The sequence below is a fragment of the Myxine glutinosa genome, chromosome 2 (genome assembly GCF_964187855.1).
Source record: "Myxine glutinosa chromosome 2, kmMyxGlut1.1, whole genome shotgun sequence".
Classification (NCBI taxonomy): Eukaryota; Metazoa; Chordata; class Myxini; order Myxiniformes; family Myxinidae; genus Myxine; species Myxine glutinosa.
The window spans coordinates 132,278,257-132,300,410 of NC_136262.1; the positions used below are offsets into that span (position 1 = coordinate 132,278,257).

The following is a 22,154-nucleotide window of genomic DNA, read 5'->3' on the forward strand; positions in this document are numbered from 1 at the left end:
ATTTATATAAAAATATATAAATACAGTATAAGTACTATATTTATATATATATTAGGGTGGGCTTCAAAAAATCAAAATGCAGATTTTCTCCGGGACATGGTCTATTTTTGTTCCTTGTGGTGTCAAAGGAAACCACACCAAATTTGAATGGAATCCAATAATATTTAGGGGTGCCACATCAGTGATGAATTTCCCCCATGCAAAAATAGGAATTCCCATTTTTTGGGCTGTATATACACAAAATAAATACATAATTATATATATACATTAAATATAATATTAAAAATAAATATATAGTAAATATACATTAAATAATAATAATATATATTATATTATACATTATATATACAATTATACGATAGACAATTATACAAATATAGACAAATATAATACATTAAATAATATATTAAAAATAAATATAATATATTAAAATTTAAATATAATAAATAAATATATAGTTATACAATATATATACATTATAATTAAATATACATTAAATGTATACATAAAATATACATTAAATAATAAATATACATAAATACACATTATACATTATATATATAGTTATATACAATATATTATACATACCGTTTTGAGACTTCCTATGATCACTATCTGGGCAATTTTCATGCATGTTTTGTACAGGTTCCCGGGGTCAGGGGTACGCTTTTTTAGTGTGTAATATGTAGGCCTAACTTATTGACTGTGGCTCTTTTGTAGAGAGTGACCCTGTGGAGTAAGAATTAACAGGATTTTACCCACATTCTTGCGTATTTTGCAGATATGGCATGTGCTAGTACCAGTGTTTCATTGAAAACTCGGGCTCAGGATAATGTGTATCTCATTGGGTCCACTTCTGGAGATGCCATCAAAGGTGCCAAGCTCCCGACTGTGCATCAATCTCTTGTCCTGTTTTTCCATCACCTGAAGAAGGAGAATCGCACTGCCCGGAGAGTGCAACCCTCACCATTGAAGAGGTTGTGAAGTTCTGGGAAAAAGCTCACCTACCTACAACGACGAAGCAGCACTGCATCCATCGTTTGGAGAGGCTATATGAAGAATGGAGGAGCCTCCAAAAAGGTGCAAAGCGGGGTGGTGCGACCCAAGAGAAAAAGGAAGCATCCTTCAAGGCCTCCTTGGAGAAGACGTTTGATCTTAGGCATGCAGATGCGGAGGCCATAATCACCAACCCCGAGGACAGGAAGTTTCTTCACGATCAATTCTCAGAGAGGAAGGCTTCAATGGGATCTGTAGACACTGTGTTGGAAGCAAAAACGAAGCGAAAGAAAGAAAGGGAAGAAAAGGAGAAGACTAAGGCAGAGAAGGAAAATAAGAGACAGGAAATGGTCATGAAGGGTGGGTGCTACTGCTATGGAAGTCACAGACTCAGACTCTGACTCTGAGACCACGGCACAGGCTGGTTCTTCATCATCTGATGGTGGGATATCTCGTCCCAAGAAAAGAAGGCCTATCAACATTGTCACTCCTGAAGTCGCAGCTTCTTTGGATCGTACGAAAACAAGTGACAGAATGGCTGTCCACAACTTGGCATCCATTTGTAGAGCAGTCGGATGGGATCCTGCAGAGCTGGCACTGAACCGATGGACAGTGTGGCGGAATCGCATGATGCATCGATGCAAAACCATGGACGAAATAAAAGAAGCATTTCATCATAATGTGCAGGGTCCTTTAGTGGTCCATTGGGATGGAAAGCTTCTTCCCGATGTCACTGGAGATTTTGTGCATGTGAAGGTGGATCGTCTTCCAATCCTTGTGTCCAACCAGTACCATGGAATGGAGCAGCTGTTGAATGTTCCCAAGTTACCTGACGGGGGAGGAGAAGCTATGGCAACCGCTGTAGTGGACACACTGAAGAGCTGGAACCTTGTGGGCAAGGTGAAGGCTTTGTCTTTTGACACAACGGCCAGCAATTCAGGTGTTCGTGGAGGGGCTGCTGTCCTCATTGAAAATAAGCTACAGACTGAACTAATTCATTTGGCTTGCTGCCATCATGCGCACGAAATCATTCTGGGAGATGTTTTCACCACTCTTTTCGGTCCTTCATCAGGCCCTGACATCCAGCTTTTTAAGCGGTTTCAGGCGGAGTGGCCGTCCATTGCCCATCACCAACCAAAAAATGGATTCACAGATCCTGATACGGCAGCTGAGTTTGCACAGAACAATGACATGATGGATGAAGCTCTGGAATTTGCTCTTGTGTGTTTGAAAGATCAGCAGCCACGAGATGATTATCGTGAACTCCTAGAACTGACTGTCATCTACATGGGAGGAATCCCACCTCGTGGAATCCGGATCATGGCTCCAGGAGCAATGCACAGAGCCAGATGGATGGCAAAAGCACTATATTCACTACAGGTGTTCATGTTTCGGTCAGAGTTCCACTTGACACTTCGAGAGGCGAGAGAACTCCGAGCCTTCAACATTTTTGTCTGCCTTGTGTATGTACATTGTACAGGCTTGGTTTCGGGCTCCACAAGCTATTGAGGCTCCCCTGAATGACATTAACCTCTTCAAGAAGTTGGAAAAGTTTGAACAAATCAATCAGAAGATGGCTCAGGCAGCCTTGAAGGCACTTGGCCGCCACACGTGGTACATGAGCCCAGTACTAGTGGCATTTGCATTCTTTGACACCAGAATTGACAAAGAAAGCAAGATCAATATGATTGAAGCATTGAAAAATGACAGTGAAAACCCCTCTCCAAAGAGACCAGCTATCAAACGAGGAACCGCCCTGTCAATCGCTGGCCTCATAACAAAACACACCAAGCATTTCTTCAGCATCCTAGGGACCCCAACTGATTGGATGGATAAGGATCCTGGTTCATGGGAGCAAGAAACCAGCTTTCAGGAAGCAAAGAAAGCCACCAGTGGCTTAGTCGTCGTGAACGACAGGGCAGAAAGGGGTGTCGCATTGATAAAAGACTACAATAAGCTCCTTACAAAGGATGAAGAGCAAAAGCAAGCTCTGCTCCAAGTTGTTGCTGCTCACAGGAAGATGTACCCCGATGCCAAGAAGGCAACAGTGGTGAAACAGGCCCAGAAATAGGAGTTACATTTCTCATTATATTTGCGTTTTTTAATATTATGTGATATGGTGTCTCTTCATTTTATGAACTGAACATTTGGATTGTTATCATTGAATTTGAGTTTTCATAGCAATATAGTGCTATTTGTGCAGCTATTGTAACTTGTGTTTGCTAGAATACAAAGAAAGTGAGTGGAGGGTGGATTTTCATAAAACAAACTTCTGGTTTTGCTTTCGATCCATATATAGCAAAGTTTTGTAGACACCTTTAGTTTGAAGGCTGATGTGGCACCCCTAAATAAAATCAGATTGCTTTCATATTTGGTGTCTTTTCATTTTGGAACAAAAGGAACAACATAAAGCCATGTCCCAGTAAATATTATTAAAAAATTATTTTGAGCACCACCCTAATATATATATATATATATACAGACTTGGCATTTAATATGGAAGTTGGAGGTGGTGGGGTATATATTGTTGCTGATCGCGGTTTAGATGGTATGATGGGCCGAGCGGATGGTCCAACCGCGACCGAACAGTTACTCCCCGATTAGAACCCGATTCCACCCGACGTTGACCAGATCGCACCGCGGCTGCTCAATGAGGGAAAAGACTAAAACGACGAATGCAAAGAGGAAAACGAAGGCAAAGAAAGGTTTGGAAATACTACTGAATTTATTGACTATTTACACACATAAGCAAAAAGAAAGCAGTCACGTTTATTTACAAGCAGATAAGACGCAGGTGACACAGTGAAAATACTAGCTTATACAGACTTAATTAACCCAGGACAGAACAAACAGAACAAACTCACGTACACAAGAAGGATGGAATGGCAGGAGGTGGATGGCTGGAGGGAGAGGAAGGTCCAAGGGGGTCCTGCAGCACAACCGGCGCGTCGAGCGGCCGCCGTTCCTTCACGGCCCTGCTCCAACCCGCCGTTCAGGCCCCCAAGCTGCTGTTGTGGCTGCTGTGGACGTCGCGTGCTTTGCCAGGCCTTGTCCGACTCGTCTGGTCCAAACCCTCAACTCTTTCTTGTGCGTTCGTTCGCTCTTTACCACCGACTCCTCACCGCAACCAACTGACCACCACCACCGACTCCTCACCGCAACCAACGCAACCAACTGACCACCGACTCCACTGACTGACTCCTCACGACTCTCTCTTACTTCTTGCGTGCGCGCCTTTTATAGCGCCTCCGGCGATTAAGCCGCCGGCCTTTTGGACACGCCCATCGGGGTGCTCACCTCGGCCCTGGTTGGTCGCGCGACCCTCTGGCTCCGCCCTTGATGACGACGGGCGGGCACGCCTTTCTTCTCCGATTCGAGCACATGTTCAATGGCGGTTATTGGAGGGGAGGTAATTGGGAATCGAGGCTTGGCAATCACCAGAGGGGATGTAAAAGGGAATGGAGATTTTGGGGATGGGAATGAAAGGGGATCTATTCTCTTTCACTGGTGCAATGGAGTACTTCAATTAATGGGAGACACAGCCTTACTCTAAAACACAGAATAAGAGATAACTATCAACAGAGGTATTCTATTATTTGGCTGATGTGTATGCTTGTGGACTAATTATGGGATGCCCTTTCACCTTTACACAGCTCCGGAGGTAGGGGGGCGCAGAATAAACAATAATAATAATAATACAGCACACAATCAAAAAAAATACAGTCCTCATCTCCGCAACACTGCACCCTCCTCCTCTTAGGCACGTCCCGGGCCTACAACTTTTATTTAGTGTGACACGTAAGTGTAGTTCCCTCTACTTTTAACCTGACCCTGAGTGCGACAGTTTTAAAACATAAATAAATGTGTCCCGCTGCTCCATTGCACCCTGCCTAACAGACTTACGCCCACAGTTAACCGAATTGCGGAATGGTCTTCAAACTACACACTGACGGTGGGAAGCATTATTTACACTTGACACTACTTTTATTTACAAGACTAACCCAGGACCTGTAATTGTTCTTTCTGGGGGGGAGACAGTCTGCTCTGCATCGACGCACCATGAAAGCACCCAAAAACGCACCCAAGCACCAATCGGTGCAGTCACCATTGTTCAAGAATGTTCAACCATAAAAAATAACCAAACAACCCCTAACCCTGCAGGTGATCTCTTGCTCTTCGGCTCCCTCTGCTGGTTATTATTATTTGGTCTTCTAGATGTTGTCATTCTTTTGCTTTGCTTACTGGCGGCCTATTTGTATTAAAACTTGCACCCAATGTGTCCATTTTTATTTATTTTATTTATGGCCCACAGGGCCGACTAGTGTGGTTCACCTGTGGGGCATCGGTGCCCTGTGGCCAAGGTCCGCCAGCAAGATTTCGGGCCCTCATGGCCGGTTCCAGCAGAGGGGCCATGCCCCAACCCATGGGGTCCATAAGTGGTGCTCGGCCACAGGCATGTGGTCCATAATGTGGTGCATCGATGCAGACAGCTGATTCTGGGAATTTCGGGCGCACAATGGCCGACCCACGCACGCTCCCCTCGGCGCCCAATGGCGCACAGGTCATGTGGGAGACAAAAGGGCAAAAACAAATGAGCGAGGGGTAAGGTCACAAGGGTACACATCAATAAGGCAATGCAAGGCGAAATGCGTACGGAGGGCGAAGTGAGAAAGCTCGTCCCTACCGTACGTCACCCCCCTGTCACCTACACTACCCTTGCCCTTACCCCATATTTACAAAATCTACCCATTTACAAATTCGTCACTACTGTCACGACTTCCCCCATATTTCTCCTATACCAAGTTCGTCACCACAATCCCTCTATCCAAAATTTGCCATCACCCAATTCGTCATCAATCCTCATAAGGAGGAAGAGATGGAACATCAAAGCACAATGTCACACCCACGTCATGATGCGTCTCACAATCCAAACATTTGCATCAAAAATAATTAAACATGGCATGGTGTGGAGTACCTGTCACCTCAGGTGAGTGGATGCAGATGGTGCGAGGAGATCCTTCATCCTAACTATCCTCTAAATGATTTTAACACACTTTACACTACCCGGGGTCTTTCCCTGCCAATTCATTGGCCAACTTACACTATGGGTTCTAAAAACCAATTCCCATTGACCAAACTGTGGTGCTTCTCAATTTGGGGTCTCACTCCCCCGATTCATCTCCCGGTGCCCTCGCACAATTTCTGGGCTGCGACGTGTAGCTCTCCCAGCAGGTCTACCCACCTGCACACCTCCACCACTGCAGTTGCCACCCGAGCTTACCTAGCTCCTCACCCTAACCTAACTAACGGGGGACAGCCCCTCCTGGCTCTGTCACCCCACTCGGTGCCCTCTGGCACTGGGCTACCCGGGTCCGTCCTCCGGATCCTCGGGCCCCATCCACAACAACTACCGGCTCCCAGAGCCCACCTGCGGCCTCACCTGGCCGACATCCTTACAGTGGTGGAGTGCCCAAACCAACTACACACACTAACAGGCTACACGCCCAGCCATTTCCACAACACTAATGCACCCATCCAAATACCATTCTTTCACCTCGCACCACAGATGCCAATATCCAACCACAATTTACCTGTACCCTCTACCTAACACTTACTCTACCCGCCCCGGGTATCCGTGATAGGGGTCCACTCTTCCCCCATTCACACCTTCGCACCATCCACTCCACTCCACAATTTCCACCATACTCACTCCACGACCATCCATTCCAATACTCCATTTATTCCACACTACCATTTATTCCACACAGCCACATACACCTGTTGTTGCACACCTGTGCAATCACCTGGTGCCACCTGCACCCTCCTCCTCTTCCTGGACCATTGGGTCAACACAACACGCAATCACCACTACTCCCTCATACACTGCTCCACACACCTGTTCAGTTGCACACCTGTGCAATCACACCTGTTCAATCACACCTGTTCAATCCCACCTGTTCAATCCTCACACACACGGCATCATCTCAGCTAACTACTCCCCTCTGAAACTTGCGCTTCCCAGTCGTCCCTTTAAACTATTGCGCTCCCTCGTCATTATCATCCACGCTAATCTACCTGCGTCCCCACTACAGGTATCATTGTCACTAGCTAATCTTAACGTCACCTAATGTCATCTTCTAGGGCCCTACACACCATATCCTAACCCACCCGGGCTAGTTTTCACTGCCATCAACCCCATAAGCTAGTGCGCATTTGCCCCCACACCGCTGTGAGGGATGGTGGATTTGCCATCCCACCACATCGGGGAGGTCCTACTATCAATTTCGCACACCTAAATCCAACCAATCAAAAATTCTGCCAATCATCGTACCAATCATCAAATTTTGCCTTTTTCTAATTTCGTGGCCAAAACACTATCCTCATCACCCGTCTACTTATTAGATCCGCTCGGTGCGCCAATTCCCTTCTAAAGCTCGGCTTCGTACAGCCGAGCAATGAATGCGGGTTGTTTTGTGCCAGCGGCTGGATACGTCCCGCATTCGTGGCAGGGACGGGGGCTTACCCGGGCCGAGATCCCACGCACCACCTCGGCGTGGAGCCATACAATGTCCCGATCTCGACCTGCCGGCACGTCTCAATAGAAAGTGGTCGCCATGACGACCCTTCCTATCGGGCTGCCCGCTCCGCTTAGTGGAGCCCGGACGCGGCCGTTCCAAGCGAGGCACAGCGTGGATCACGTACGGCGGTTCTTTCGAAACCGCCGTGGTTCGGATCCCCGCTGGTCCTCGCGGCACGCGAAGCTGCCCGACGCGCACCGAGGGCCCGATTCGGCTATAAGTCGTTCTAACCTCTAACCCGGTTACCGTCGATGCTTCACCTGCATGCTTACATGCATACGCTACCCCTTTCTTGCTCATACCTCCAGCTGTTCCCATGCTCCTCGTACCTTTCCTTACACACCTCGGTACACTCATTCCGCTCACCGACTTGGTCACACACCTGACCACCGAACACCTTGGCACACATTCGTCGCTCGCACACCTCACCAACACACCTCTTCGCGCCCCTTCCTCGGTCACCTCCTCTGTGACCATCACAGGTGTGCTTTCACTCGCACACCCAACCACGTGCCTCACGACCAACTCAAGTGTGCATTCCCACACACGCTCTACCATTCCAGGTGTGCATCCTTCCATGCCAGGTGTACATCCTCGCTCACCTGTCACAACCAACTCACGCTCCGTGTCACTCTCACTACTCTCACCTCCACTCTCGGTCGCGCACTCACCCTTACTCTCGACAGCACACTCTTTCCTCATGCACCCGTCCGTTACACACCTTTCTCGCGCACACTCTCCCGTTACATCCTCTGTAACACTCACCACAGGCGTGCATTCTCCCTCACTCTTGACAGCGCACTCTTTCCCCATGCACCTGTCCGTGACACACCTATCTCGCGCATCCTCTTGCGCACACTCTTTCGTTACTTCCTCCGTAACACTTACCACACCGCGCTTCCATGTACCCCCTCGCACACGCGCTTCGACCAACTCACTCTTGACGGCACACTCACTCCTCGGCGTGCACTTTTTCCTCACACACCCCATGGTCTTACATTCTCGCACACCTCTTTTTTCGCACACCTGACCTGTCACACACTTCACCAACGGCCTCTCACGAACACCCGGATCCAACCCAATCCCCAAGCCGACTGAAGCTTTCCTCACATCATATACATTGCCGAATATTTCGCCACTCACCTTGGCACCTCGTCTCCGCACCTCTTTTGCCACCTGCAAACTCTTTATTTGGTTAGTGAGCAGCACATTATGAGTTGAGCACCGACCTTGTACCAATTCCATTACCTCCTCCTGGATTTCTCTCTTAGTTTCTGTCCGTCTCTTCTTAATTTCACTCACCTCTTCTTCCACTTCCTCTAATTTTTGTTTAACCTCTTTTATTTCTCGGTGCGTCTCCTCAAGTTCGTCCTCTAAGGCTACCGTGACCGTCTCTATGTGCATCCTCACCTGCCGGTCCTTTGTCTCCATTATCTCTGTCACCTCGTCCACCCTCATTGTCAGTTCCTCCCGTACCATCTGACATTGCCTCTGTGTCGCTATTAATTCGTTTTTAATTTCTTTTTGTGTCGCCTTTAACCCTCCTAGTACCGCAGTGTTCTTTTGAACCTGCTCCACTAGTTCTTTTTGTCCCTCCGTCAGCTGTTCCACCTCCTCCGTCAGATCTTCTATTCCCCCCTGTAACCTAGCCGTATTATTTCTCACCTCTTTCTCCATACGCTTCTCACCTCGCTTTACCTCCTCGCGTAGCCCCGAGACCTCCTCACTCACACCTCGTCGTATCTCCTCTTTCATCTCCTCCATCTCCTCCATCTCCTTTGTAGATGCCACCCTCATCTGTCCCAATTCATCCCTCTGAGCATCCAATTTGGTTTCTACCCCGATTTTTACCTCCTCTATCTGCTCTCCCATTTGTTTAATTTCTCGGGCGGATTGCTCCCCTATCTCCCGCAATTTGTTTTCCATCTTGTTTTCTAACCCCTCTAACCCATTTTTCACCCCTTCTATCCCATTGTCTAACCCCTCAAATTTCTTGTCTAACTTCCCAATTTGGGCATTGGTACCCCTCGCTTCGTCCCTCATTGCCCCCTCCATCCTATCCATTTTTGCATTCAGTTGGGTCAAGAATAATCTGAGGTCAAACCCGGTTTGCCCAGCGTCCCCAGCCGCCACCGCGGGCTCGCCCTCCACTGCGCCACTATTTTGGGACTCTTCAACCACGTGCGCGAGCACGCCATTTTGTGCACCTGATACCCCCTCAACCACATTGCCAATGTTGTCCTCCTCTCCTTCCTCCACATACATTTCCCCGAGGTCCTGGGTCGATTCCACCCCGTCTATCTCTAGCTCACCCACCGGCATCCCGTCGCCTTGACCAGCCATGGCGCGATTTCAAAGTTCAGGTTTTGTAAAACAAAACAAATTTCGGCCGCTCCAAATTTTGACCAAATTTTTTTTTTAGATGTTTTAAAAATTTGGTTCGGGCCCCGAATCCCACTCCCAGACACCAATTGTTGCTGATCGCGGTTTAGATGGTATGATGGGCCGAGCAGATGGTCCAACCGCGACCGAACAGTTACTCCCCGATTAGAACCCGATTCCACCCGACGTTGACCAGATCGCACCGCGGCTGCTCAATGAGGGAAAAGACTAAAACGACGAATGCAAAGAGGAAAACGAAGGCAAAGAAAGGTTTGGAAATACTACTGAATTTATTGACTATTTACACACATAAGCAAAAAGAAAGCAGTCACGTTTATTTACAAGCACATAAGACGCAGGTGACACAGTGAAAATACTAGCTTATACAGACTTAATTAACCCAGGACAGAACAAACAGAACAAACTCACGTACACAAGAAGGATGGAATGGCAGGAGGTGGATGGCTGGAGGGAGAGGAAGGTCCAAGGGGGTCCTGCAGCACAACCGGCGCGTTGAGCGGCCGCCGTTCCTTCACGGCCCTGCTCCAACCCGCCGTTCAGGCCCCCAAGCTGCTGTTGTGGCTGCTGTGGACGTCGCGTGCTTTGCCAGGCCTTGTCCGACTCGTCTGGTCCAAACCCTCAACTCTTTCTTGTGCGTTCGTTCGCTCTTTACCACCGACTCCTCACCGCAACCAACACAACCAACTGACCACCACCACCGACTCCTCAACGCAACCAACTGACCACCGACTCCACTGACTGACTCCTCACGACTCTCTCTTACTTCTTGCGTGCGCGCCTTTTATAGCGCCTCCGGCGATTAAGCCGCCGGCCTTTTGGACACGCCCATCGGGGTGCTCACCTCGGCCCTGGTTGGTCGCGCGACCCTCTGGCTCCGCCCTTGATGACGACGGGCGGGCACGCCTTTCTTCTCCGATTCGAGCACATGTTCAATGGCGGTTATTGGAGGGGAGGTAATTGGGAATCGAGGCTTGGCAATCACCAGAGGGGATGTAAAAGGGAATGGAGATTTTGGGGATGGGAATGAAAGGGGATCTATTCTCTTTCACTGGTGCAATGGAGTACTTCAATTAATGGGAGACACAGCCTTACTCTAAAACACAGAATAAGAGATAACTATCAACAGGGGTATTCTATTATTTGGCTGATGTGTATGCTTGTGGACTAATTATGGGATGCCCTTTCACCTTTACACAGCTCCGGAGGTAGGGGGGCGCAGAATAAACAATAATAATAATAATACAGCACACAATCAAAAAAAATACAGTCCTCATCTCCGCAACAATATATATGGTATATGTATATATATATATATATATATATATATAACTTTTTTTTAAATTGATCATTTTTATAAATGCATGTATTTGTGTACGTATTTTGCCATCGTTTGTGCAGGTGTTGTTACCTGGACATTTGGAGGTATTTGGGGCAAACCTTGAGGCAGAACCTATGGAGCATCCTCGGGTACGTGAAGTACGTACAAATGCCTGCAACCCCACCAAGCAAGGTGATGTTATGTTACAACAGCAAAATTGAACTTTGCCTGTATCGTTTTTCCCCAAATCCAATATTAAATTTGTAAAAGAGAGAGGATCTATTAATGGGGTCGTCGGTCAATGCGTTGATATACGATATACAAAAACAAATTATAAGTGAGTTGTGAGTTGGACAGGCGACCGTAATGGGAGGGGATTGACACCTTAGGGTTGGGAGGGGAGGGACTTGGCGTCCAGAGGTGGAGGTTGAGGACTTGGGGTTTGTGACGGGTAGTACAGTGGATAACAACAACAATTGTGCATTTTATGAGAAAAGCATGAAATTTCTAACATAGTTAGTGCACACCATAAGGTTTCTTTTCAGATGTGGAGGGAAGTCAGATTTCACCTCGGAGGACCGTGAGAGGTCAAATCCAAAATGGCCGCCAGTCCACCGAGTCTAATGTTCAAACACGCTTAATTTTGGAACCAAATAGTGTAGAAAAACATTATAGGTGTCATTTCCAACTAAATTGGGGATGCCTGGGAAACTTGGAAGTCTTTCCCAGAGGTGAATGATGCTTTCAATGAACTCCTAGGCATGCCAAGTGAGGTCAGTGAAGGCTCAATGTTACTGCTGGAGCGATTTGTGTTGCTGATGTACAACCGAACCAGTGAGAGCAAGGAAGTGAATGATGCCAGGAAACAGCTCTTCACACAGAAGTGTAGAACTCGAGAGAACATTCCTCCAACCCAGGCAGCACTCCACTCAAGCAGCACATCAAGCGCACTTGCTACCAGGCCAACTGTTGGAACCAGGCATTGGTCATGGATCCAGAGATGCCAGACCCATCTGACTGGGGCTGGACAAAGGAGACAACTGGGTGGCAGCCTCTTTGGACCACTCTCCCTGAAGCATCGAAATCGTGCCAAAATCGATCCACTGTGGCTGCAAGAAAGGGTGCACTGGACGCTGCAAGTGTGCCAAAGCTGCATTCAAGTGCACTGCACTGTGCTTCTGTTCTGGAGACTGTTAGATTTTGATCATTACCAATTTCATCATTGCACTTGATTTAATGTAAGCTTTTGTGGACATACTTGGTTAACTACAGTTATTTTTTCAGAGGTTATTGCATCATTCCTTGCAGTGTAAACACTTTTTTTCATCATTTCTGGTCTTTGGGTGTTCTGTACCTATCACTGTACCTGAAAAAATAAAGTTTTAAAAGTTCAAATGAACTTTTTCCAATAGAAGTTCCAACTGCAGTATCATAAAAATAGATATTTAACGTAATTTGACCTTGACCTAAATGCATGTCCTTGAGTTCTGGCGATCTCAAAAGTATCACCAAATGAATGGGCATCCCCAATTTAGTTGGAAATTACACCTATAATATTTTTCTACACTGTTTGGTTCCAAAATTAAGCGCGTTTGAACATTAGACCCGGTGGACTGGCGGCCATTTTGGATTTGACCTCTCACGGTCCTCAGAGGTCAAATCTGACTTCCCTCCACATCTGAAAAGAAACCTTATGGTATGCACTAACTATAAAAATATATATAACCACCTTTAGAGGCCATTTTTCCCCGCAAAGCGGGGGTTGGCCTTTTTCGGGAACCGTGGTTGTTGTTGTTTTTTGGTCCCCTTTTTGAAGCAATGTTTTACGGCCGGATGCCCTTCCTGACGCCAACCCTTTTTGCCGCCTTTAACGACAAACAGGGAATTACCAGTGAACTGGTACTCAATTAGCCGACCTCGGAAGGATGACAGGCTGAGTCAACCCCCCTGGCATTAATTCAGCAATCGACCGGGATTCGAACCCAGGATCCTAGGATCCTAAAGCCGGCACCCTAGCCGCTAACCCAACACCAGGGATAATGTTACTATGTTAGAAACTAACTATGTTAGAAATTTCATGCTTTTCTCATAAAATGCACAATTGTTATAATATGTGAGCTTAGCCGCCATACTAGGGGAGAGAGATGAGTTCTTGAAGTCACATTTTACATTGCATGGATGTTCCGCGGTTCCATGCTAGTTTGTTAAATAATAGCACAGGGTTTAAAATCTTTCACAAGACATGGAAACTAAAGATCCAACGAAACGAGACAGATGATCAATGCCGATAATAATAAATAAATAAACAAACCCTTTTGTTACAATCAAACTAATCCCTTGAAGGGCCTGGACACACTCACATGTATTCACACAGAACTAGGCAACTCTTTTAGGAGTGCAAATGTCCTCGAAAGAACAGCATGGATGGTCAATACCGACCAGAAATCTTTGCACCCGCGGTCGAACACCAAGAGTGACCCGAGCAAAATAGCAAGCTTCCGGCATCATGGAGCATCCACAGCGAAAGAGCGAATGCCACCCTTTCGGTCCTCAAACGCTGTCCCTCCTATGTTTTGGCCTCCACATAATGTGGTGCGGCCACTTGTACAGCATACAACACGTAACACAGTGTCCTCCTCTGGACCATCGTCTCCTTCCAAGGTCAACCAAAACCTTCATGCTGTAGCACGTAAACCTCCATACTCTTGATTTCCTTAACCATTAAGTTAGAGAGGGCTGTGTGAAGGCAAACTTGAATCTAGCCTTACCTTACTAACATCAACGGTCTACTCGCATATTTTCATTAAAATTCGCATATGTAAAAAATCGTCTAGATACACAACAAGCAAAACAAACATTTCAAGTAATTTCATCACCCGCCCTCTTTGCGCCTTGTCTAGGTGTTCCTATGGAGGGAAGTGGACAATGGCACCGAAACACAAACCACTCTACCACAACAGACAATTTCGTATTTCCAAACACAAACCCCATCCAAATGACGATGTCCTCCAGTGGATGTCACATGCTTCAGCTTATCAGCCAAGCCAAGATCTCAATTCTGAATCTTCCCTAATCGCTTTCGCCGGTCATATGCCCTCCAGAGCACTTATGGAGTCTCACGTGACCGAGTGGAACATTCCCATAAACACATTTCAACACACACAACATTTCAAACGTTGTTATTGCTGCAAAGCCATGGTGTCGCCTTTAACTTTAGGCATACCAAGGCACCGGGAAATCCTAAAACCTTCTCCTCCCCCTTCTACCTCTCCAACCCCCTAGCCCCCTTCCCGTGCCCCCACCCCCAAGCCCTCTCCCTCCCACAGATCTCCCGAGGTCCCTGTTCTCTGCTGTTATACTTGTATGCTTCCCTCTCTCTCCCCATCTTGTCTCCCGCTCCCTTTATCTTATGTTTTATGTGTCAGCTTGTTTTTATGTGATTAATGTTAGCCCTTACACGAGCCTTGATCTTGTGCACAAAAAAAAAACGTGGTACTGAAGGGGTTACTGATTGGGGGGGGGGGGGGGGGGGGCGTAGGTTGTGGTACCTGCAGGGCAAACAAATTCCACTTTGATGGGAATTTCTGAGCCTTCCCCCTCCCCTCCTACCCTCCCCCCCCCCATCCCCTTCATCACACCCATCCCACCCTCTCTCCCTTCCACCAATGCGGCTTCCTTGCTGTTCCCACACTGGAGCGATCACGAAAATGAACTTCTGTGGCCTTGCATGGTCGCCAAGGGTCTCTCACCTCTTGGCTGACCGAAAGCTTGCCCTCAACCGAAACCTGGCCCTTGTGGAATTCTGTAAAATCACTTTGTTTTATGGTGTATTGTGATGTTACAAACATACATAAGCAGTACAAATTATAATGCAAGCCAGATACTTATTGTTTGTAAATATACCATTTGTATTTTTTTTTAACCTTTAACCTTTGTTCCTAATCCCCCCAGATGGCCTCCTGTCTCCGATTTCCTTACACGAACGTTATTCATCACCAAGTGCTGGTACAGCTCGTCGAAAACTTTTTGTTGACTCATCAGACAGCCAATCAACCTCTGAGATTCCAGTACAGCCAACGACTGTTTCTGCATCTGTTGCACCATGTGGAATATCAACGAGCACCGTTGTGGGGAATGCCACCATGAATACCTGTAAACCAGCACAAACACAGCTCATTGGAGTCGTTCCAAGTCAAAACCTGATGCCAAGCCATACTGTCCTAACCATGGCAACTGCGACAATGACTGCGACCAATGGGCAGTCTGTAACGATTCCAGTGCAAGGTAGGAGTGTATGGAAATATATTATGAGGTTGAGGTTGTAGTGGATTGGTGCAGAGTCATACTACACTCGGGAAAGGAAAGTAACTCCACAAATATAACTCTTTGTCAATTGCATATTCAACAACAACAACAACATGCATTTTAAAGGCCATTTTCCCTACTAGAGTGGGGGTTAGCCTTGCGGTCCCCATGACAATCTTCTCCATCTTGCCATATTTTCTGCATCTCTCCTTGTTAACCCCCTTGCCCGCATTTCTTCTTCCACCATCTTTAGCCAAGTCTTTCTCGGTCTTCCCCGTCCTCTACTTCCTTCTACATTCATTTCCATCACTCTTCTCAATCGGTCACTTTCATCCTTCCTCAACACATGACCAAACCATCTCAACCTGTTCCTCTTCACAGCATCAATCACAGGCTCTATTCCCATCATCTTTCGCAAGTCATCATTTGTCTTCCTCTCTCTCAACGATACTCCGCACATCCGTCGAACCATTCGCATTTCCACCCTTTCCAACCTTCGTTGCTGCTCTACGTTCATTACCCATGTCTCGCTCCCATAAATCATAACACTTCTCACACATGCAGTATACACCTTTCCCTTCAGCTTCAATGACACTCCCTTCATCATCAGCACGCCACTCAGTTCCCGAAACTTCTTCCATGCACATCTCACTCTAGCAACCGTTGCCGAGTCTGATCCACCTTCTCCATTCAGCATGTCTCCGAGGTAGCAAAATGTTTCACACCTTCCAGCTTCACGCCGTCTCCAAGATCCAACTCAACATTTCCTCCATCTGCAGCTCCCTCTGTGCACACCTTACATTTGAATGTAGCTGCCACACTGGTTAATGACCCTCTCAGACCACTACATTTTTGATGAACCCACTCAGCGCACATTGTACATTGAATGGAATTCACTCCGACACCTTTCCTGCACACAGCACAGGGCCACTTCCCAGTTCTTTCCACCTCACCACATGCTTTACCACTTGCCATCACCTTCGTCTTTCCGATATTCACCTTCAGACCTTTTGTCTCCATACATTCCTTCCACTTGTTCATCTTTTCCTTCAGTCCATCCATACTTTCCGCAATCAACAACAATTGTCAATTGCATATTCATTATCTTTATATTATTATTATTATTATTATTTTATCATTATTTCATTCTCTCACCTCCTCCCATAATGCTTTACTCCTGATTTTTTAGCCTTTTTGTCAGACTGTGACTCAGTATCGAAAAGTCGGTTCGGATCCAGCTCAATAATTTTGGCAAAAAAATTTCCGGCTCCCACATTGGCTCGGAACATGGGCATTGGCCCATCAGTTGGTATCCATGGAGCATGGAGAAGAGGAAATTCCTCTTGAGGAAGTGCCCCACTGAGTACGGTGAGAAAAGCGGTGCCATTGTTATGACGTCACTGGTACCCAGAGTATTCCGGGAAGTGAAGTTGGTGACGGCACTTCCCCCATGGTGTGTGTGTGTGTGTGTGTGTGTGTGTGTGTGTGTGTGTGTGTGTGTGTGTGTGTGTGTGTGTGTGTGTGTGTGTGTGTGTGTGTGTGTGTGTGTGTGTGTGTGTGTGTGTGTGTGTGTGTGAGCTCTATTGCGAGTTTTAGCTCAGGTGTTAAAAAAAAAAGGCCATTCATAAAGCAAAGAAACTTAGTCATTTGGCTTTTGAAGTAAACTTTAAATTTGAAGTTATGGTGCAAATGCCATCTTTTGTGGATGCAGGCGATTATGTGGATTCATCCCCATTGACATGTGCAGAGGGTGTGATAAATATTTACTCTGTCTGCTTGTCTGGCAGTCAAACGAAATTGAAAATCAATCCAAACAGGAAACTTACTGTTTTTGGGACGTCATAAAGGACATGAACAACAGGCATGAAGAACTAATATAACGTATTAAATAAAGTGGGGGTAATAGCTACTGCGTCAACAGCATAAACTTCCGGAATTAATTTTTTTATACGACCTTTGCATTCTTTATTTTATTACAATTTTATTATTTACTTGAACAATATGGAACACATTGCCTTCTTATCGCTTCCAAAGCTTCCAGTTTTGCAGTATTTGGGACTTGTTAAAAAGGGTGGTGTGCAAGACTCCAGAAATGGCGGTAAACTTCCAGAATTTTTTATACAACCTTTAAAATAACTATTTTATTTCACTTGAATTGCATATTTGAACACTGTGTGGGGTAAGGTGTTCTATGAACTCTTTAGTTAGCCTGTCCCCTGCACGGCAGGAGACGGGGTTTTGTAATCATGTGTGCATGCGTATGTCCGGGCTGTAACTTTTTTTTACCATTTTGAGGTTTGTCATCAAATTTTCACCAAAGCTTTATTATGATAATATGGAGGAGGCACATTCATTATTTTGTCAAAAGGTCAAATGTCAGCATCACATAAAATCATCAATTTTCATCTGATTGACCTGAAATTTAAATTTACCATTTGAGTTTTGTCATCAAATTTTCGACAAAGCTTTATTATGATAATATGGAGGAGGCACATTCATTATTTTGTCAAAAGGTCAAATGTCAGCATCACATAAAATCCATTTTCATCTGATTGACCTGAAATTTAAATTTAGCATTTGAGTTTTGTCATCAAATGTTCGACAAAGCTTTATTATGACAAAAGACAAATGAATAACTTTGTGAAAAGGTCAAAAGGTTAAAGGTCAGCATCACCTAAAATCATCAATTTTCATCCGATTGATCTGAAATTTTAAGAATTTGCATATTGGGTCACTAAATTGGTTCACCAATCAGAAGCTAGAAGCTGATTATAATTTTTTTAGATCTAAAGCTCAAAGGTCAAGGCTGCATAAAATCATCAATTTTCATTTTGTATTTTTTAAAACTGATTTCGTTATTTTGTGGATACGGAAGAAGAAGAAGAAGAAGACGTCTGAATACAAACTGAGGCGGACGGGCTTTGCATTTTCAGATGCTTTCTACTTTCTTCTTTTATTGAGATATATCATGCGGTGTAAATCAATATCATTGATATCTTTATGTAATATGTATTGATCATTTGTTGAATGGATTTCTCAGCTGTGTAGGTTTAATACACCACTGAGAAATGCATTTGTAAAGGCCTGAACCTAGCATGATTGATCTAGCTAGCATATGGATACTCTTCCCAGATTTGAGATAACATTGGCCATTGCATTGCACATCTTTAAACTTTCAAACCTCTTATGAAAATATGGAATTCTGGAAACAAAACACGCATTTTTTTAAATCTACATTAAGTGCATTAACACATGCCTGTATCAACTCAACATGCTTTACTTGTTTAAGTTGAACCATCTGAGACATTCACAATATTAAGACTGCGCTAAATGTGGTGATTCTAGCTGCCCTCGTTGTCCGGTTATTCTATTGACAAACAAACAGACAGACTTTGTTGAATGTTATCGTTGACCTTGCCCCTCAACTATCCTGCCCTTGTTCCCAGGCATTGCGAGTGAAAAAGGTACCATCACATTTGTACCTTTGGCCATGAATATAGCTGGCCAACTACAACCCACACTTCAGATACTCAGTTCCACAGAAAATCATGGCACAACAGAAACAGAGAGTAGCGTTACACAAGGGGAGGTGCAAGTTGCACAGCAACAATTGGACAGCAAGCCTCGACGCACGGGCTCTTTGGCACTCTTCTTTCGCAAGGTGATTTTAGGTTATATTGTATTACAATGGAAAGCGAATCTATGTGCATTTCAGTCTTGAAGATGTGTGAATTGTATTTGTTGTTTTGCCAGGCCACAGGTGGTCATTACCTGTTGCTGCAAGGCATAAAGCAGCTCTTAAGGGGTCGTTTCTTTATTATGTCTGTAATATTGCGAAAGGGGGAAAGTTTGAGGTGTTCATTCTAGTGTGTGTGCAATAATAAAGAGCAGGCCTTGTTGATGTACACTACCGGTCAAAAGTTTTAGAACACCTCAATTTTTCCAGTTTTTATTGAAATTTATGCAGTTTAATGTCTCAATACCACCTTTACCTTTAGAGGCCATTTTCCCCCGCAAAGCGGGGGTTGGCCTTTTTCGGGCACCGTGGTTGTTGTTGTTTTTGTTGGTCCCCTTTTTGAAGCAATGTTTTACGGCCGGATGCCCTTCCTGCCGCCAACCCTGTTTGTCGCCTTTTACGACACACAGGGAATTACCAGTGAACTGGTACTCAATTAGCCGACCTCGGAAGGATGACAGGCTGAATCAACCCCCCTGGCGTTAATTCAGCGATCGACCAGGATTCGAACCCAGGATCCTAAGATCCTAAGCTGGCACCCTATCCGCTAAGCCAACACCAGGCTAGCCAACACCAGGCTAATCTCAATGTACTCTGAAATGAAGCATAGAAAAAATAAACAACAAGTACAAATACATTCAAAGTACACCGCCCCATGCCAAATAATTGAATATGCTGCAGCGCGGCATTGCCGGGGCGCCTCCGGCGCCCGGCAATACCGCAGTGCAGCTCATTGAGGCTGCATTGGGAGTGAAAGGTGTACACTAATTGATTGATTAATTGTATAATTAAAATCAATAAAAGATTATCACAAAATATTTTCATAATCAATTGGCTAATCGCATAACTAAACCACTAGTGCTTCATCCGAAGATGTATCTTTTAGAAATTTAATTAAATAAGTCATTTATAAAAAATTAAATAATTAATTGATTACTCAATAAATAATTAATCGATTAATCAATAAATACTTAATAGATGAAATGATTAATCAATAAATCAAAAATATCCTTGATAGCCACATCACTTGGTCACTCATGTCCAAATATTAGCTTCCCAGCTCAAAAGGTGCCTGAGATATTGGCCAAATGAGAAAGAAAATAAATAAATGATTAATAATGAAAATAAATAAATAACAAGTACACATACATTCAAAGTACACCGCCCCATGCCAAATAATTAAATATGCTGCAGCGCGGCATTGCCGGGGCGCCTCCGGCGCCCGGCAATACCGCAGTGCAGCTCATTAAGGCTGCATTGGGAGGGAGGGGTGTACACTAATTGATTGATTAATTGTATAATTAAAATCAATAAAAGACAAGTACACATACATTCAAAGTACACCGCCCCATGCCAAATAATTAAATATGCTGCAGCGCGGCATTGCCGGGGCGCCTCCGGCGCCCGGCAATACCGCAGTGCAGCTCATTGAGGCTGCATTGGGAGGGAGAGGTGTACACTAATTGATTGATTAATTGTATAATTAAAATCAATAAAAGATTATCACAAAATATTTTCATAATCAATTGGCTAATCGCATAACTAAACCAGTAGTGCTTCATCCGAAGATGTATCTTTTAGAAATTTAATTAAATAAGTCATTTATAAAAAATTAAATAATTAATTGATTACTCAATAAATAATTAATCGATTAATCAATAAATACTTAATAGATGAAATGATTAATCAATAAATCAAAAATATCCTTGATAGCCACATCACTTGGTCACTCATGTCCAAATATTAGCTTCCCAGCTCAAAAGGTGCCTGAGATATTGGCCAAATGAGAAAGAAAATAAATAAATGATTAATAATGAAAATAAATAAATAATAATCATAAAAAAATTAAATTATTAATCAATTTGGTCAGAGAACACATAAACTACCACTATTTCATCAGAATCTGTAACTTAAAAAAAAAAATTTTTTTTGTCATTAATCGAATAATTAAATAATTAATCGATTAATTGATTAATTAATAAATCAAAAATATCCTTTGCAGCCAAATCACCTGGTCATTGGCATGTCCAAATATCAGCTTCCTAACTCAAAAGGTGCCTGAGTTAATAATGGTCAGAAGATAAATGAAATTTAATTAATTAAATAAGTACTTAATTAAACGCTAATAATTAAATAACTCCTCAATTAATTGATTATTCAAAAAACAAAAAATACCGTATTTGACAAAGGACTTGCTCACTACTGTGCCGAAATTTCAGCTTCCTAGCTCAAAGGATGGCTGAGATATCGCCCGGACAACCAAGAAAGAAAACAAGCAAACAACCAGAGTGAAAACTGAGTACTCTCTTTCAGCGTGCGTCACTGCCGAGCCCCCTTTGGTGCCCGGCAATGACGATTTGCAATGCCTGGAGATGGCATAGGAAAGGAGCGGTGTACAATAATCATAAAAAAATTAAATTATTAATCAATTTGGTCAGAGAACACATAAACTACCACTATTTCATCAGAATCTGTAACTTTAAAAAAAAAATTTTTTTTGTCATTAATCGAATAATTAAATAATTAATCGATTAATTGATTAATTAATAAATCAAAAATATCCTTTGCAGCCAAATCACCTGGTCATTGGCATGTCCAAATATCAGCTTCCTAACTCAAAAGGTGCCTGAGTTAATAATGGTCAGAAGAGAAATGAAATTTAATTAATTAAATAAGTACTTAATTAAACGCTAATAATTAAATAACTCCTCAATTAATTGATTATTCAAAAAACAAAAAATACCGTATTTGACAAAGGACTTGCTCACTACTGTGCCGAAATTTCAGCTTCCTAGCTCAAAGGATGGCTGAGATATCG

At 44.4% G+C, this 22,154-nt stretch overlaps 1 protein-coding gene across 6 annotated transcripts in view; it reads left to right on the top strand.

The window, feature by feature from the left end:
• Window positions 1-22,154, top strand: part of LOC137421245 (retinoblastoma-like protein 1) — a 165,440-nt gene that overhangs the window by 90,623 nt on the left and 52,663 nt on the right. For all 6 annotated transcript variants that reach the window (XM_068107111.2, XM_068107112.2, XM_068107116.2 and 3 more), the window contains 3 exons: window positions 11,376-11,487; window positions 15,247-15,579; window positions 19,047-19,261. In XM_068107111.2, the coding sequence (XP_067963212.2) occupies window positions 11,376-11,487; window positions 15,247-15,579; window positions 19,047-19,261 (660 nt within the window). The remainder of the gene's footprint in view (window positions 1-11,375; window positions 11,488-15,246; window positions 15,580-19,046; window positions 19,262-22,154) is intronic.